Source organism: Oncorhynchus mykiss, chromosome 6 (assembly GCF_013265735.2).
Source record: "Oncorhynchus mykiss isolate Arlee chromosome 6, USDA_OmykA_1.1, whole genome shotgun sequence".
Classification (NCBI taxonomy): domain Eukaryota; kingdom Metazoa; phylum Chordata; class Actinopteri; order Salmoniformes; family Salmonidae; genus Oncorhynchus; species Oncorhynchus mykiss.
In genome coordinates this window covers 94,486,884-94,506,813 of record NC_048570.1, presented here as the reverse complement: position 1 = coordinate 94,506,813, position 19,930 = coordinate 94,486,884, and the positions used below count along the sequence as shown (strand labels likewise).

The 19,930-nt window shown below is 44.6% G+C and overlaps 1 protein-coding gene across 1 annotated transcript in view; it reads left to right on the top strand.

The window, feature by feature from the left end:
* Positions 1-19,930, top strand: part of LOC110525058 (probable E3 ubiquitin-protein ligase HERC1) — a 241,985-nt gene that overhangs the window by 60,024 nt on the left and 162,031 nt on the right. Inside the window, exons 20-26 of the mRNA XM_036981638.1 lie at positions 387-560; positions 4,024-4,138; positions 6,213-6,333; positions 10,027-10,198; positions 15,837-15,953; positions 18,354-18,591; positions 19,687-19,801. Of these exons, the coding sequence (XP_036837533.1) occupies positions 387-560; positions 4,024-4,138; positions 6,213-6,333; positions 10,027-10,198; positions 15,837-15,953; positions 18,354-18,591; positions 19,687-19,801 (1,052 nt within the window). The remainder of the gene's footprint in view (positions 1-386; positions 561-4,023; positions 4,139-6,212; positions 6,334-10,026; positions 10,199-15,836; positions 15,954-18,353; positions 18,592-19,686; positions 19,802-19,930) is intronic.

The following is a 19,930-nucleotide window of genomic DNA, read 5'->3' as shown; positions in this document are numbered from 1 at the left end:
GTTCCTATCTGATGACCCCCCCTCTAGATAACTGTTAGAAGTGGTCCTATCTGATGACCCCCCCTCCCTCTAGATAACAGTTAGAAGTGGTCCTATCTGATGACCTCCCCTCTAGATAACTGTTAGAAGTGGTTCCTATCTGATGACCCCCCCTCTAGATAACTGTTAGAAGTGGTCCTATCTGATGACCCCCCCTCTAGATAACTGTTAGAAGTGGTCCTATCTGATGACCCCCCTCTCTAGATAACGGTTAGAAGTGGTCCTATCTGATGACCCCCCCTCTAGATAACAGTTAGAAGTGGTTCCTATCTGATTTATTTTCATTCTGATCTGTTTTATTTATTCTCTGACGATGCTGGCCCGTACTGTGTTTGTATGTGCCTTAGATAACTGCATCAGCTGGCTGTTAGAGGAGGCCCTCTCAGGTAACGAGGAGCAGAAACCAGTTGACTGTCCTCTGAGGGCAGACATGAGCGTCCTGGTGGAGCTGGCCCTGGGCTCCACTAAGGAACCCACCAACAGTCTCTGGATCAACATGCAGGACTACGCCACCAGCAAAGGTACTGGGGGGGGGGGGGGGTCTGGGGGAACTATAATACATGAGGGGTGGGGGGGGGGGGGGGGGGATCTGGGGGAACTATAATACATGAGGGGGGGGGGGGGGGTGGATCTGGGGGAACTATAATACATGAGGGGGGGGGGGGGGGGGGGTGGATCTGGGGGAACTATAATACATGAGGGGGGGTGGGTCTGGGGGAACTATAATACATGAGGGGTGGGGGGTGGAACTATAATACATGAGGGGGGGTGGGTCTGGGGGAACTATAATACATGAGGGGTGGGGGGGGTGGAACTATAATACATGATACTATTGAGTGATGCCTGCTCTCTGTTGAATGCTCCCACAATTTATTGAGTGATGCCCGCTCTCTGTTGAATGCTCCCACAGTTTACTGAGTGATGCCTGCTCTCTGCTGAATGCTCCCACAGTTTGAGTGATGCCCGCTCTCTGTTGAATGCTCCCACAGTTTTTTGAGTAATGCCCGCTCTCTGTTGAATGCTCCCATAGTTTATTGAGTGATGCCTGCTCTCTGTTGAATTTTCCCACAGTTTATTCAGTTTATTGAGTGATGCCCGCTCTCTGTTGAATGCTCCCACAGTTTATTGAGTGATCCCTGCTCTCTGTTGAATGCTCCCACAGATTGAGTGATGCCTGCTCTCTGTTACATGCTCCCACAGTTTGAGTGATGCCCGCTCTCTGTTAAATGCTCCCACAGTTTGAGTGATGCCCACTCTGTTGAATGCTCCCACAGTTTGAGTGATGCCTGCTCTCTGTTGAATGCTCCCACAGTTGTTTGAGTGATGCCCGATCTCTGTTGAATGCTCCCACAGTTTATTGAGTGATGCCTGCTCTCTGTTGTTTGCTCCCACTGTTTATTCAGTTTATTGAGTGATGCCCGCTCTCTGTTAAATGCTCCCACGTTTTTTGAGGGATTCCCGCTCTCTGTTAAATGCTCCCACAGTTTATTAAGTTTATTGACTGATGCCCGCTCTCTGTTAAATGCTCCCACAATTTATTGAGTGATGCCCGCTCTCTGTTGAATGCTCCCACAGTTTTTTGAGTAATGCCCGCTCTCTGTTGAATGCTCCCATAGTTTATTGAGTGATGCCTGCTCTCTGTTGAATTTTCCCACAGTTTATTCAGTTTATTGAGTGATGCCCGCTCTCTGTTGAATGCTCCCACAGTTTATTGAGTGATCCCTGCTCTCTGTTGAATGCTCCCACAGATTGAGTGATGCCTGCTCTCTGTTACATGCTCCCACAGTTTGAGTGATGCCCGCTCTCTGTTAAATGCTCCCACAGTTTGAGTGATGCCCACTCTCTGTTGAATGCTCCCACAGTTTGAGTGATGCCTGCTCTCTGTTGAATGCTCCCACAGTTGTTTGAGTGATGCCCGATCTCTGTTGAATGCTCCCACAGTTTATTGAGTGATGCCTGCTCTCTGTTGTTTGCTCCCACTGTTTATTCAGTTTATTGAGTGATGCCCGCTCTCTGTTAAATGCTCCCACGTTTTTTGAGGGATTCCCGCTCTCTGTTAAATGCTCCCACAGTTTATTCAGTTTATTGAGTGATGCCCGCTCTCTGTTGAATGCTCCCACTGTTAGAGTGATGCCCGCTCTCTGTTGAATGCTCCTACAGTTTGAGTGATGCCCGCTCTCTGTTGAATGCTCCCACTGTTTGAGTGATGCCCGCTCACTGTTGAATGCTCCCACAGTTTATTCAGTTTATTGAGTGATGCCCGCTCTCTGTTAAATGCTCCCACAATTTATTCAGTTTATTGAGTGATGTCCACTCTCTGTTGAATTCTCCCACAGTTTGAGTGATGCCCGCTCTCTGCTGAATGCTCGCACAGTTTATTGAGTGATGCCCGCTCTCTGTTAAATGCTCCCTCAGTTTATTGAGTGATGCCCGCTCTCTGTTGAATGCTCCCTCAGTTTATTGAGTGATGCCCGCTCTCTGCTGAATGCTCGCACAGTTTATTGAGTGATGCCCGCTCTCTGTTAAATGCTCCCTCAGTTTATTGAGTGATGCCCGCTCTCTGCTGAATGCTCGCACAGTTTATTGAGTGATGCCCGCTCTCTGTTAAATGCTCCCTCAGTTTATTGAGTGATGCCCGCTCTCTGCTGAATGCTCGCACAGTTTATTGAGTGATGCCCGCTCTCTGTTGAATGCTCCCACAATTTATTCAGTTTATTGAGTGATGCCCACTCTCTGTTAAATGCTCCCAAAGTTGAATCAGTCCATTGAGTGATGCCCGCTCTCTGTTAAATGCTCCCACAATTTATTCAGTTTATTGAGTGATGTCCACTCTCTGTTGAATTCTCCCACAGTTTGAGTGATGCCCGCTCTCTGCTGAATGCTCGCACAGTTTATTGAGTGATGCCCGCTCTCTGTTAAATGCTCCCTCAGTTTATTGAGTGATGCCCGCTCTCTGTTGAATGCTCCCACAGTTTATTGAGTGATGCCCACTCTCTGTTAAATGCTCCCAAAGTTGAATCAGTCTATTGAGTGATGCCCGCTCTCTGTTAAATGCTCCCTCAGTTTATTGAGTGATGCCCGCTCTCTGTTGAATGCTCCCACAGTTTATTGAGTGATGCCCACTCTCTGTTAAATGCTCCCACAGTTGAATCAGTCTATTGAGTGATTGATGCCCAGTCTCTGTTGAATGCTCCCACAGTTTATTCAGTTTATTGAGTGATGCCCGCTCTCTGTTAAATGCTCCCACAGTTGAATCAGTCTATTGAGTGATGCCCAGTCTCTGCTAAATGCTCCCACAGTCTATTGAGTGATGCCCAGTCTCTGTTGAATGCTCCCACAGTTGAATCAGTCTATTGAGTGATGCCCGCTCTCTGTTAAATGCTCCCACAGTTGAATCAGTCCATTGAGTGATGCCCAGTCTCTGTTAAATGCTCCCACAGTTGAATCAGTCTATTGAGTGATGCCCGCTCTCTGTTAAATGCTCCCACAGTTGAATCAGTCTATTGAGTGATGCCCAGTCTCTGTTAAATGCTCCCACAGTTGAATCAGTCTATTGAGTGATGCCCAGTCTCTGTTAAATGCTCCCACAGTTGAATCAGTCTATTGAGTGATGCCCGCTCTCTGCTAAATGCTCCCACAGTTGAATCAGTCTATTGAGTGATGCCCGCTCTCTGCTAAATGCTCCCACAGTTGAATCAGTCTACTGAGTGATGCCCTCTCTCTGCTAAATGCTCCCACAGTTGAATCAGTCTATTGAGTGATGCCCGCTCTCTGCTAAATGCTCCCACAGTCTATTGAGTGATGCCCGCTCTCTGCTAAATGCTCCCACAGTTTATTCTGTTTCTTTTCAGTTCATTCCGTGTCATGGAGCATCCGGCAGTGTGTGGGCATCCATCTTTCTTCCATGACAGATTAGTAGTGTAGAATAAGCAGTGTATTAGTGCTGCTGTGACATGTAGTGATGTCCATGTGTTTGTGTTCCAGACTGGGACAACGCCTCTCTCTGTAATGAGACCTTATTGGACACCGTGTCCAGGTTTGTCCTGGCTGCTCTGCTGAAGCACACCGGCCTGCTGGGCCAAGCCTGTGGAGAGGGCAGGTAATTCTACTGCACACCCATCATGGTTCTGCCTTCCCAATGGCGCCCTATTCCCTGTATAGTACACTACTATAGACCAGAGCCCTATATAGTGGTACTACTATAGACCAGAGCCCTATTCCCTATATAGTGGTACTACTATAGACCAGAGCCCTATTCCCTATATAGTGGTACTACTATAGACCAGAGCCCTATTCCCTATATAGTGGTACTACTATAGACCAGAGCCCTATTCCCTATATAGTGGTACTACTATAGACCAGAGCCCTATTCCCTATATAGTGGTACTACTATAGACCAGAGCCCTATTCCCTATATAGTGGTACTACTATAGACCAGAGCCCTATTCCCTATATAGTGGTACTACTATAGACCAGAGCCCTATTCCCTATATAGTGGTACTACTATAGACCAGAGCCCTATTCCCTATATAGTGGTACTACTATAGACCAGAGCCCTATTCCCTATATAGTGGTACTACTATAGACCAGAGCCCTATTCCCTATATAGTGGTACAACTATAGACCAGAGCCCTATTCCCTATATTGTGGTACTACTATAGACCAGAGCCCTATGCCCTATATAGTACACTACTATAGACCAGAGCCCTATTCCCTATATAGTACACTACTATAGACCAGAGCCCTATTCCCTATATAGTGGTACTACTATAGACCAGAGCCCTATTCCCTATATAGTGGCACTACTATAGACCAGAGCCCAATTCCTTATATAGTGCACTGCTATAAACCAGAGCCCTATGCCCTATAAAGTACACTACTATAGACCAGAGCCCTATTCCCTATATAGTGGTACTACTATAGACCAGAGCCCTATTCCCTATATAGTGGTACTACTATAGACCAGAGCCCTATGCCCTATATAGTACACTACTATAGACCAGAGCCCTATTCCCTATATAGTACACTACTATAGACCAGATCCCTATTCCCTATATAGTGGTACTACTATAGACCAGAGCCCTATTCCCTATATAGTGGTACTACTATAGACCAGAGCCCTATTCCCTATATAGTGGAACTACTATAGACCAGAGCCCTATTCCCTATTTAGTGGTACTACTATAGACCAGAGCCCTATTCCCTATATAGTGGTACTACTATAGACCAGAGCCCTATTCCCTATATAGTACACTACTATAGACCAGAGCCCTATTCCCTATATAGTGGTACTACTATAGACCAGAGCCCTATTCCCTATATAGTGGTATTGCTATAGACCAGTGCCCTATTCCCTATATAGTGGTACTACTATAGACCAGAGCCCTATTCCCTATATAGTGGTACTACTACAGACCAGAGCCCTATTCCCTATATAGTGGTACTACTATAGACCAGCGCCCTATTCCCTATATAGTACACTACTATAGACCAGAGCCCTATTCCCTATATAGTACACTACTATAGACCAGAGCCCTATTCCCTATATAGTACACTACTATAGACCAGAGCCCTATTCCCTATATAGTACACTACTATAGACCAGAGCCCTATTCCCTATATAGTGCACTACTTTAGACCAGAGCCCTATTCCCTATATAGTGCACTACTTTAGACCAGGGTCAGTAGGACTCTTGCACCCTATTCCCCTAAATAGTGCACTACTTTAGACCAGGGTCAGTAGAATTCTGGCACCCTATTCCCTACATAGTGCACTACTTTAGACCAGGGTCAGTAGGACTCTGGCACCCTATTCCCTACATAGTGCACTACTTTAGACCAGGGTCAGTAGGACTCTGGCACCCTATTCCCTACATAGTGCACTACTTTAGACCAGGGTCAGTAGGACTCTGGCACCCTATTCCCTACATAGTGCACTACTTTAGACCAGGGTCAGTAGGACTCTTGCACCCTATTCCCTACATAGTGCACTACTTTAGACCAGGGTCAGTAGGACTCTGGCACCCTTTTCCCTACATAGTGCACTACTTTAGACCAGGGTCAGTAGGACTCTGGCACCCTATATGGTGTCATTTGACACATGCCTGGTCTATTTCATGTGGCAGGCTGGGTTCACCAGTCAGTGTGTCTCTGTGTGTGTGTTTCCTAACCAGGTACCAGCCTTGTAAGATGCTGGCTGAGGTCTACCGTTGTGTGTACAAGGTCAGGAACCGCCTGCTGGCCTGCAAGAACATGAACGTTGTCCAGACACGCTCGTCTTCCCGCGAGAGGAGGGTAAGTGACCCGGCTCTTCTTTCGGGTAACTGGTCCCGTTGGTCCATGAAACATCCTTCCAGTCCCACGTCAGGGTCTGCTGCCTTGTTCCCACGTCAACCCTTAAACCCCTCTACATCCTAGAGACACTTACGGGAAATGCTTCGCTAGTGCTTTTCAGAATGGAGTCCTTTGACCTCTAACCCCCACGGTCCTCATTTCAATTTAAAGAGATTCTTCTAGATTTATTTATTTATTTTACTTCCCCAGAGTCAGATGAACTTGTAGATACTATTTTTATGTCTCTGCATCCGGTATGAAGGAAGTTCGAGGTAGTTTCGTGAGCCAATGCTAACTAGCGTTAGCGCAATGACTAAAGGTCTATGGTATGTACTAGCATGCTAGCAGTGTGCAACATGCCACTAGTGTCTCCTTGTGATAGTTTGTCACAAAAAACCTGTACTTGGCACTGATCAGATTGTTTGTGTTTGTTGACGGGTGTCTTCCACTGTGCCTGATCAGATTGTTTGTGTTTGTTGACGGGTGTCTTCCACTGTGCCTGATCAGATTGTTTGTGTTTGTTGACGGGTGTCTTCCACTGTGCCTGATCAGATTGTTTGTGTTTGTTGACGGGTGTCTTCCACTGTGCCTGATCAGATTGTTTGTGTTTGTTGACGGGTGTCTTCCACTGTGCCTGATCAGATTGTTACAAAGCAGTGCAATGCAAGGGAGGTTTACTTCCAAAATGACAAACAATTTTACACTTGACATTGTAATGTTACTCTCCTAGCAACTACATTTGTTATATTCAGCGTGACATTCATGTGAGCAGTATAATGTGATTACAACCCAAAAGTAATGTGAAATGCTCTCATGACTTCGCTACGACAGAAATATATTTAGACTACTTTACGGTTCGTCTGGGCTTGTTGACAGTAGCCTGCCAGCAGGCCTCGACGGAGCACTGCCCCCCTGGGAGATGAAATGCACTCTGGGAATCGTAGTATGCTGTTTAAAATCCTTCGTATTTCTATGCCATGTGTAGACAATTGCAATTATAGAAGCTTCAGAAATGAGCTTCAATGTTTTTGATGTTTGTTTTGGAACTAAGCTGTTCATTTCATACAGTACATGAAATGGTTTAGCTGTAATGAGTATTTCATCATAGGTCTAATGAAAGTAATTTGACTCCATATCGTGGCCATAGATGAGCAAATGAACCCTGATGTGTATGAAATTACATTTTAAAACAGTTTAGATGTAATTATGAAATATGGTTTTGAATTGGGAAATTTAAGGTATTCTTCTATTATATAATATGATGTGTTATAAAATAAATTGAATATAGTATAGAATATATTATATTTGTTATTTTAGTTCTACCAGTTATCAATTGTTCAACGTTAAAAAATAATTGTTCTGTGACTTAACCTCTGGGATATTCGGGACGGTAGCGTCCCATCCCGCCAACAGCCAGTGAAAGTGCAGGGCGCCAAATTCAAAACAACAAATATCTCATAATTAAAATTCCTCAAGCATACAAGTATTTTACACCATTTTAAAGATAAAATTATTGTTAATCCAGCCACAGTGTCTGATTTCAAAAAGGCTTTACAGCGAAAGCACCACAAACGATTATGTTAGGTCATCATCAAGTCACAGAAAAACACAGCCATTTTTCCAATCAAAGAGAGGAGTCACAAAAAGCAGAAATATAGATAAAATTAATCACTAACCTTTGATGATCTTCATCAGATGACACTCATAGGACTTCATGTTACACAATACATGCATGTTTTGTTCGCTAAAGTGCATATTTATATCAAAAAATCTCAGTTTACATTGGCATGTTATGTTCAGTAGTTCCAAAACATGCAGTGATATTGCAGAGAGCCACATCAATTCACAGAAATACTCATAATAAACATTGATAAAAGATACAACTGTTATGAATGGAACTTTAGATAAACTTCTCCTTAATGCAACCGCTGTGTCAGATTTCAAAAAAACTTTACGGAAAAAGGCGCTTAGAGCCCAAACAAGCCAAAAAGATATCCGCCATATTGTGTAGTCAAAATGAGTCAGAAATAGCATTATAAATATTCACTTACCTTAGATGATCTTCATCAGAATGCACTCCCAGGAATCCCCGTTCCACAATAAATGTTTGATTTGTTCGATAATGTACATAATTTATGTCCAAATAGCTACTTTTGTTAGCGCTTTTTGTAAACAAATCCAAAGTCACGAAGGGCATTCACTAGGAGCAGACGAAATGTCAAAAATGTCCGTTACAGTCCGTAGAAACATGTCAAACTGTGTATAGAATCAATCTTTAGGATGTTTTTAACATAAATCTTCAATAATGTTCCAACCAGAGAATTCCATTGTCTTCAAAAATGCAATGGAACGGGAGCTACCTCTCACATGACCGCGTCATGAGCCTGTGGCACTCTGCCAGACCACTGACTCAAAGAGCCCTTATGAGCCCCTCCTTTACTGTAGAAGCCTCAAACAAGTTTCTAAAGACTGTTGACATCTAGTGGAAGCCTTAGGAAGTGCAACATGACCAATATCCCACTGTATATTCAATAGGGGCTGAGTTGAAAATCGACCAACCTCATATTTCCCACTTCCTGGTGGAGTGTTTTCTATCCAAATATACTAATTATATGCATATTCTAGCTTTTATGGCTGAGTAGCAGGAGGTTTACTCTGGGCACCTTATTCATCCAAGCTACTCAATACTGCCCCCCAGTCACCAAGAAGTTAAGCTAAAACACATGTTTTGGCCGAGGTATCGTTGAGGTTTTGTTTCGGTATCGAGTATCGTGATACTAAACCTGATATTCTGGTATCGTGACACTAAACCTGATATTCTGGTATCGTGACACTAAACCTGATATTCTGGTATCGTGACACTAAACCTGATATTCTGGTATCGTGATACTAAACCTGATATTCTGGTATCGTGACACTAAACCTGATATTCTGGTATCGTGACACTAAACCTGATATTCTGGTATCGTGACACTAAACCTGATATTCTGGTATCGTGACACTAAACCTGATATTCTGGTATCGTGACACCAAACCTGATATTCTGGTATCGTGACACTAAACCTGATATTCTGGTATCGTGACACTAAACCTGATATTCTGGTATCGTGACACTAAACCTGATATTCTGGTATCTTGATACTAAACCTGATATTCTGGTATCGTGACACTAAACCTGATATTCTGGTATCGTGATACTAAACCTGATATTCTGGTATCGTGACACTAAACCTGATATTCTGGTATCGTGACACTAAACCTGATATTCTGGTATCGTGACACTAAACCTGATATTCTGGTATCGTGATACTAAACCTGATATTCTGGTATCGTGACACTAAACCTGATATTCTGGTATCGTGATACTAAACCTGATATTCTGGTATCGTGATACTAAACATGATATTCTGGTATCGTGACACTAAACCTGATATTCTGGTATCGTGACACTAAACATGATATTCTGGTATCGTGATACTAAACCTGATATTCTGGTATCGTGATACTAAACCTGATATTCTGGTATCGTGACACTAAACCTGATATTCTGGTATCGTGATACTAAACCTGATATTCTGGTATCGTGACACTAAACCTGATATTCTGGTATCGTGACAACACTTTTAACGGGTGTCCGGTGTTGTGCCCGATCAGATTTCAGACAATCAGGACTCGCTGGAGATGGACCCCCAGGAGCACTCGTTCACGAGGACCATCGACGAGGAGGCGGAGCTAGAAGAGAGGACGGACCGAGAAAGGGAGGATGTGCATCAGGAGCAAGATGAGGAAGAGGAGGAGAGAGAGCACGAAGTCATGACCGCTGGGAGTGAGTGGTTCACTTTACTGCAATGACACAACACTCTCACTGAATGTACTCCTACCAGACTGTCACTGAACACACTGCTACCTAGCAGACTGTCACTGAACACACTGCTACCTAGCAGACTGTCACTGAACACACTGCTACCTAGCAGACTGTCACTGAACACACTGCTACCTAGCAGACTGTCACTGAACACACTGCTACCTAGCAGACTGTCACTGAACACACTGCTACCTAGCAGACTGTCACTGAACACACTGCTACCTAGCAGACTGTCACTGAACACACTTCTACCTAGCAGACTGTCACTGAACACACTGCTACCTAGCAGACTGTCACTGAACACACTGCTACCTAGCAGACTGTCACTGAACACACTTCTACCTAGCAGACTGTCACTGAACACACTGCTACCTAGCAGACTGTCACTGAACACACTGCTACCTAGCAGACTGTCACTGAATAGACTGTCACTGAATAGACTGTCACTGAACACACTGCTACCTAGCAGACTGTCACTGAACACACTGCTACCTAGCAGACTGTCACTGAACACACTGCTACCTAGCAGACTGTCACTGAACACACTGCTACCTAGCAGACTGTCACTGAATAGACTGTCACTGAACACACTGCTACCTAGCAGACTGTCACTGAACACACTGCTACCTAGCAGACTGTCACTGAATAGACTGTCACTGAACACACTGCTACCTAGCAGACTGTCACTGAACACACTGCTACCTAGCAGACTGTCACTGAATAGACTGTCACTGAACACACTGCTACCTAGCAGACTGTCACTGAATAGACTGTCACTGAACACAATGCTACCTACCAGACTGTCACTGAACACACTGCTACCTAGCAGACTGTCACTGAATAGACTGTCACTGAACACACTGCTATCTAGCAGACTGTCACTGAACACACTGCTACCTAGCAGACTGTCACTGAACACACTGCTACCTAGCAGACTGTCACTGAACACACTGCTACCTAGCAGACTGTCACTGAACACACTGCTACCTAGCAGACTGTCACTGAATAGACTGTCACTGAACACACTGCTATCTAGCAGACTGTCACTGAACACACTGCTATCTAGCAGACTGTCACTGAACACACTGCTACCTACCAGACTGTCACTAAACACACTGCTACCTAGCAGACTGTCACTGAATAGACTGTCACTGAACACACTGCTACCTAGCAGACTGTCACTGAATAGACTGTCTCTGAACACACTGCTACCTAGCAGACTGTCACTGAATAGACTGTCACTGAACACACTGCTACCTAGCAGACTGTCACTGAACACACTGCTACCTAGCAGACTGTCACTGAACACACTGCTACCTACCAGACTGTCACTGAACACACTGCTACCTAGCAGACTGTCACTGAATAGACTGTCACTGAACACACTGCTACCTACCAGACTGTCACTGAACACACTGCTACCTAGCAGACTGTCACTGAATAGACTGTCACTGAACACACTGCTACCTACCAGACTGTCACTGAACACACTGCTATCTAGCAGACTGTCACTGAACACACTTCTACCTAGCAGACTGTCACTGAACACACTTCTACCTAGCAGACTGTCACTGAACACACTGCTACCTAGCAGACTGTCACTGAACACACTGCTACCTAGCAGACTGTCACTGAACACACTGCTACCTAGCAGACTGTCACTGAACAGACTGCTACCTAGCAGACTGTCACTGAACACACTGCTACCTAGCAGACTGTCACTGAACACACTTCTACCTAGCAGACTGTCACTGAACACACTTCTACCTAGCAGACTGTCACTGAACACACTTCTACCTAGCAGACTGTCACTGAACACACTGCTACCTAGCAGACTGTCACTGAACACACTGCTACCTAGCAGACTGTCACTGAACACACTTCTACCTAGCAGACTGTCACTGAACACACTGCTACCTAGCAGACTGTCACTGAACACACTGCTACCTACCAGACTGTCACTGAACACACTGCTATCTAGCAGACTGTCACTGAATAGACTGTCACTGAACACACTGCTACCTAGCAGACTGTCACTGAACACACTGCTACCTAGCAGACTGTCACTGAACACACTGCTACCTAGCAGACTGTCACTGAACACACTTCTACCTAGCAGACTGTCACTGAACACACTGCTACCTACCAGACTGTCACTGAACACACTGCTACCTAGCAGACTGTCACTGAACACACTGCTACCTAGCAGACTGTCACTGAATAGACTGTCACTGAACACACTGCTACCTACCAGACTGTCACTGAACACACTGCTACCTAGCAGACTGTCTCTGAACACACTGCTACCTAGCAGACTGTCTCTGAACACACTGCTACCTAGCAGACTGTCACTGAACACACTGCTACCTAGCAGACTGTCACTAAACACACTGCTACCTAGCAGACTGTCACTGAATAGACTGTCTCTGAACACACTGCTACCTAGCAGACTGTCACTGAATAGACTGTCTCTGAACACACTGCTACCTAGCAGACTGTCACTGAATAGACTGTCTCTGAACACACTGCTACCTAGCAGACTGTCACTGAACACACTGCTACCTAGCAGACTGTCACTGAACACACTGCTACCTAGCAGACTGTCACTGAACACACTTCTACCTAGCAGACTGTCACTGAACACACTGCTACCTAGCAGACTGTCACTGAACACACTTCTACCTAGCAGACTGTCACTGAATAGACTGTCACTGAACACACTGCTACCTACCAGACTGTCACTGAATAGACTGTCACTGAACACACCGCTATCTAGTAGACTCCTCTTCCTCTTCCTCCCTGAATTAATTTGGACTGAATATGTTTTAAACACTCAAGAGCACATGCAGGGAGTGAATGCATGGGAGAGGGAGAAGATGGATGCTAGTTTAGATTTTACCGTGACCTTTTTGGTCCATATATAGAGTCTAAAGCAATGGTCAGTTAAATGAGCCAACCAAGATCCCGGGTAACGGGAGAGTACAAACCAACCGCAATCAGACGTTGATCTCTGTTGCACAGCAGGGGGTTGTATTTCTAGTGAAAGGGATGTCGATGTGATAGCAGCGTAGACTACAGGTCGTTACTACAAACGAAGGAGGTGACGAGGAAACTACAGTTAAAACGTCTTCAGTAACAGCTGAAAACACACATATCAGCGTGGAGTTGACCTGCGGTTTATACCAGTTTGTCAGGTGTTGACCTCGTTGCTGCATGCCACATCTGTCTCTGTAACTCTGGCTAACCGTTGGACAAGTTCAGTCCCAATAATATTTGATTTGATGTTTGCTCCAAAACAAATCTGCGAGGTCTATTATGAGAAGGAATGAGGACTTGTATTTACGGTTCAAAATAGCACCTAGCTCCTTCTCCTGACCTACGGTGCCACCAGTTCAAACCCAATAGCTGTAATCAATAGCAGGGCTATGGCTCCACCTAGCCGACCAATGGGCTCCCAAAGGTACAGGTATAGGACAAAGGTACAGGGATAGGACAAAGGTACAGGGAATAGGACGAAGGTACAGGGATAGGTACAGGGATAGGACAAAGGTACAGGGATAGGACAAAGGTACAGGGATAGGACAAAGGTACAGGGAATAGGACGAAGGTACAGGGATAGGTACAGGGATAGGACAAAGGTACAGGGATAGGACAAAGGTACAGGGAATAGGACAAAGGTACAGGGATAGGTACAGGGATAGGACAAAGGTACAGGGATAGGACAAAGGTACAGGGATAGGACAAAGGTACAGGGATAGGTACAGGGATAGGACAAAGGCACAGGGATAGGACAAAGGTACAGGGATAGGTACAGGGGATAGGACAAAGGTAGAGGGATAGGACAAAGGTACAGGGATAGGACAAAGGTACAGGGATAGGACAAAGGTACAGGGATAGGTACAGGGATAGGACAAACGTACAGAGATAGGTACAGGGATAGGACAAAGGTACAGGGATAGGACAAAGGTACAGGGAATAGGACAAAGGTACAGGGATAGGACAAAGGATAGGACAAAGGTACAGGGATAGGTACAGGGATAGGAAAAAGGTACAGGGATAGGACAAAGGTACAGGGAATAGGACAAAGGTACAGGGATAGGACAAAGGATAGGACAAAGGTACAGGGATAGGACAAAGGTACAGGGATAGGACAAAGGATAGGACAAAGGTACAGGGAATAGGACAAAGGTACAGGGATAGGACAAAGGATAGGACAAAGGTACAGGGATAGGTACAGGGGATAGGACAAAGGTACAGGGATAGGACAAAGGTACAGGGATAGGACAAAGGTACAGGGATAGGACAAAGGTACAGGGATAGGTACAGGGATAGGACAAAGGTACAGGGATAGGACAAAGGTACAGGGAATAGGACAAAGGTACAGGGATAGGACAAAGGATAGGACAAAGGTACAGGGATAGGTACAGGGATAGGACAAAGGTACAGGGATAGGACAAAGGTACAGGGAATAGGACAAAGGTACAGGGATAGGACAAAGGATAGGACAAAGGTACAGGGATAGGTACAGGGATAGGACAAAGGTACAGGGATAGGACAAATGTACAGGGATAGGTACAGGGATAGGACAAAGGTACAGGGATAGGACAAAGGTACAGGGATAGGACAAATGTACAGGGATAGGACAAAGGTACAGGGATAGGACAAAGGTACAGGGATAGGACACATGTACAGGGATAGGTACAGGGATAGGACAAACGTACAGAGATAGGTACAGGGATAGGACAAAGGTACAGGGATAGGACAAAGGATAGGACAAAGGTACAGGGATAGGTACAGGGATAGGACAAAGGTACATGGATAGGACAAATGTACAGGGATAGGTACAGGGATAGGGCAAAGGTACAGGGATAGGACAAAGGTACAGGGATAGGACAAAGGATAGGACAAAGGTACAGGGATAGGTACAGGGATAGGACAAAGGTACAGGGATAGGACAAATGTACAGGGATAGGTACAGGGATAGGGCAAAGGTACAGGGATAGGACAAAGGTACAGGGATAGGACAAAGGATAGGACAAAGGTACAGGGATATGTACAGGGATAGGACAAAGGTACAGGGATAGGACAAATGTACAGGGATAGGACAAAGGTACAGGGATAGGACAAAGGGTAGGACAAAGGTATAGGGATAGGTACAGGGATAGGACAACGGTACAGGGATAGGACAAAGGTACAGGGATAGGACAAAGGTACAGGGATAGGACAAAGGTACAGGGATAGGACAAATGTACAGGGATAGATACAGGGATAGGACAAAGGTACAGGGATAGGACAAAGGTACAGGGATAGGACAAAGGTACAGGGATAGGTACAGGGATAGGACAACGGTACAGGGATAGGACAAAGGTACAGGGATAGGACAAGGGGACCTAGGTTGTACAGCCTTGAATGAGTCTTAGTGTAGTCTGGCAGGACTAGCCTGGGTTAGAGCCTTGAATGAGTCTTACTGTAGTCTGGCAGGACTAGCCTGGGTTAGAGCCTCATTGACCTACGCCACGGCGTGGTTCGTCACACAGCTTCCCTTTTAACCCAGCGCCCTGTGTGATGTCTCTCTGTGTCTGTCTGTCGCACGGCACAGAAATCTTTCAATGTTTCCTCTCAGCGCGGGAGGCGGCGAGGAGCCGAGAGAGGGAGAGGGCCAGCAGCAGCGCCGGGGGAGGCCTGACCTCAGGAGGAACCAGAGGAGGAGGGGGAGGTAAGGGAAGGAGGAGTTGGAGGGGGAGGGAAGGAGGAGGTGGAGGAGGAGAGGGAGGGAAGGAGGAGGGGGAGGGAAGGGGGAGGAGGAGGAGATGAAAAAGGAGGGGTGGAGGGGGAGGAGGTGAGGAAGGTTATTTCAGTATAATATAATATGTAACTATGAGGAGGTGGGGAAGGTTATTTCAGTATAATATAATATGTAACTATGAGGAGGTGGGGAAGGTTATTTCAGTATAATATAATATGTAACTATGAGGAGGTGGGGAAGGTTATTTCAGTATAATATAATATGTAACTGAGGAGGTGGGGAAGGTTATTTCAGTATAATATAATATGTAACTATGAGGAGGTGGGGAAGGTTATTTCAGTATAATATAATATGTAACTATGAGGAGGTGGGGAAGGTTATTTCAGTATAATATAATATGTAACTATGAGGAGGTGGGGAAGGTTATTTCAGTATAATATAATATGTAACTATGAGGAGGTGGGGAAGGTTATTTCAGTATAATATAATATGTAACTATGAGGAGGTGGGGAAGGTTATTTCAGTATAATATAATATGTAACTATGAGGAGGTGGGGAAGGTTATTTCAGTATATTATAATATGTAACTATGAGGAGGTGGGGAAGGTTATTTCAGTATAATATAATATGTAACTATGAGGAGGTGGGGAAGGTTATTTCAGTATAATATAATATGTAACTATGAGGAGGTGGGAAGGTTATTTCAGTATAATATAATATGTAACTATGAGGAGGTGGGGCAGGTTATTTCAGTATAATATAATATGTAACTATGAGGAGGTGGGGCAGGTTATTTCAGTATAATATAATATGTAACTATGAGGAGGTGGGGCAGGTTATTTCAGTATAATATAATATGTAACTATGAGGAGGTGGGCAGGTTATTTCAGTAAAATATAATATGTAACTATGAGGAGGTGGGGAAGGTTATTTCAGTATAATATAATATGTAACTATGAGGAGGTGAGGAAGGTTATTTCAGTATAATATAATATGTAACTATGAGGAGGTGGGGAAGGTTATTTCAGTATAATATAATATGTAACTATGAGGAGATGGGGAAGGTTATTTCAGTATAATATAATATGTAACTATGAGGAGGTGGGGAAGGTTATTTCAGTATAATATAATATGTAACTATGAGGAGGTGGGGAAGGTTATTTCAGTATAATATAATATGTAACTATGAGGAGGTGGGGAAGGTTATTTCAGTATAATATAATATGTAACTATGAGGAGGTGGGGAAGGTTATTTCAGTATAATATAATATGTAACTATGAGGAGATGGGGAAGGTTATTTCAGTATAATATAATATGTAACTATGAGGAGGTGGGGAAGGTTATTTCAGTATAATATAATATGTAACTATGAGGAGGTGGGGAAGGTTATTTCAGTATAATATAATATGTAACTATGAGGAGGTGGGGCAGGTTATTTCAGTATAATATAATATGTAACTATGAGGAGGTGGGGAAGGTTATTTCAGTATAATATAATATGTAACTATGAGGAGGTGGGGAAGGTTATTTCAGTATAATATAATATGTAACTATGAGGAGGTGGGAAGGTTATTTCAGTATATTATAATATGTAACTATGAGGAGGTGGGGAAGGTTATTTCAGTATAATATAATATGTAACTATGAGGAGGTGGGGAAGGTTATTTCAGTATAATATAATATGTAACTATGAGGAGGTGGGAAGGTTATTTCAGTATATTATAATATGTAACTATGAGGAGGTGGGGAAGGTTATTTCAGTATATTATAATATGTAACTATGAGGAGGTGGGGAAGGTTATTTCAGTATAATATAATATGTAACTATGAGGAGGTGGGGAAGGTTATTTCAGTATAATATAATATGTAACTATGAGGAGGTGGGGAAGGTTATTTCAGTATAATATAATATGTAACTATGAGGAGGTGGGGAAGGTTGTAACGTATGGTTGTTTAACGTGTGGTTTGGTATGGTTGTAATGTATGGTTGTAATGTATGGTTTTGTATGGTTGTAATGTGTGGTTTTGTATGGTTGTAATGTGTGGTTTTGTATGGTTGTAATGTATCGGTTTGTATGGTTGTAATGTATGGGTTTGTATGGTTGTAATGTATGGGTTTGTATGGTTGTAATGTATGGGTTTGTATGGTTGTAACGTATGGTTGCTTATTGTAAAATACCTTTCGGTTTAGGTTTTATAAAAGCACTTTAAAGTATCTCATGTATTATTGATTATATATACTTGCTACAAACCACTCTAAATATTCATCGTCCTTCAGACTGATAGTTTTGGACGGCAGAAGCAAGCGCGCCTTTTCTCCTCCAGTGAAATGACCCCTTTCTATATTAACAGTGTGTTATTGTTACCAGGGGAGGCGGAGGCCTCGACATCCCAGGAGGAGCATCACGGGAGAGACGGCTGTACGGGGCTGCCTGAGGGACAGGACCTGTACACAGCCGCCTGTAACTCTGTGGTCCACCGCTGTGCTCTGCTGGTGCTGGGGGTCAGCCCTGTACTGGGGGAACTGGGGAAGCAGCAGGACGAGGGACACGGCAGCTTCCAGTCAGCCGGACAGGGACAGCAGGACGGGACGGGCTTCATGACCAGGTCAGAACAACGCAACTTCTATGACTGTCTGGTCTGTGTAGTTCTGACTGTCTGGTCTGTGTAGTTCTGACTGTCTGGTCTGTGTAGTTCTGACTGTCTGGTCTGTGTAGTTCTGACTGTCTGGTCTGTGTAGTTCTGACTGTGGTCTGTGTAGTTCTGACTGTCTGGTCTGTGTAGTTCTGACTGTAATGTCTGTGTAGTTCTGACTGTATGGTCTGTGTAGTTCTGACTGTATGGTCTGTGTAGTTCTGACTGTAATGTCTGTGTAGTTCTGACTGTAATGTCTGTGTAGTTCTGACTGTATGGTCTGTGTAGTTCTGACTGTATGGTCTGTGTAGTTCTGACTGTGGTCTGTATAGTTCTGACTGTGGTCCGTGTAGTTCTGACTGTCTGGTCTGTGTAGTTCTGACTGTCTGGTCTGTGTAGTTCTGACTGTGGTCTGTGTAGTTCTGACTGTCTGGTCTGTGTAGTTCTGACTGTCTGGTCTGTGTAGTTCTGACTGTGGTCTGTGTGGTTCTGACTGTGGTTTGTGTGGTTCTGACTGTGACCTGTGTAGTTCTGACTGTGGTCTGTGTAGTTCTGACTGGTATGTGTAGTTCTGACTGTGTGGTCTGTGTAGTTCTGACTGTGGTCTGTGTAGTTCTGACTGTGGTCTGTGTAGTTCTCATGACTGTATGGTCTGTGTAGTTCTGACTGTAATGTCTGTGTAGTTCTGACTGTAATGTCTGTGTAGTTCTGACTGTATGGTCTGTGTAGTTCTGACTGTGGTCTGTGTAGTTCTGACTGTGGTCTGTGTAGTTCTGACTGTCTGGTCTGTGTAGTTCTGACTGTGGTCTGTGTAGTTCTGACTGTCTGGTCTGTGTAGTTCTGACTGTCTGGTCTGTGTAGTTCTGACTGTCTGGTCTGTGTAGTTCTGACTGTGGTCTGTGTAGTTCTGACTGTGGTCTGTGTGGTTCTGACTGTGGTCTGTGTGGTTCTGACTGTGGTCTGTGTGGTTCTGACTGTGGTCTGTGTGGTTCTGACTGTGGTCTGTGTAGTTCTGACTGTCTGGTCTGTGTAGTTCTGACTGTGTGGTCTCTGTCCTCTGCTATGAAGGAGTGAGAGTCTGAGTACAGAGAGCTGTTCGGTCCAGTCCAGTCCCAACTACAGGCTGATGAAGTCCAGGAGCGAATCAAATCTGTCCCTGTCTGATGAGGAGGGATGCACTCTGGTCAGTCACAACGCTGGGCCTCCTTCTGTCTGCCTGCCTCTGTCTATCTGTCTTCTCTCTCATCTCTTCATATCTAATTTCTCTCTCTCATCACTCTCTCTTTCTCTCGCTCTGTCTCCCCCCTCTCTC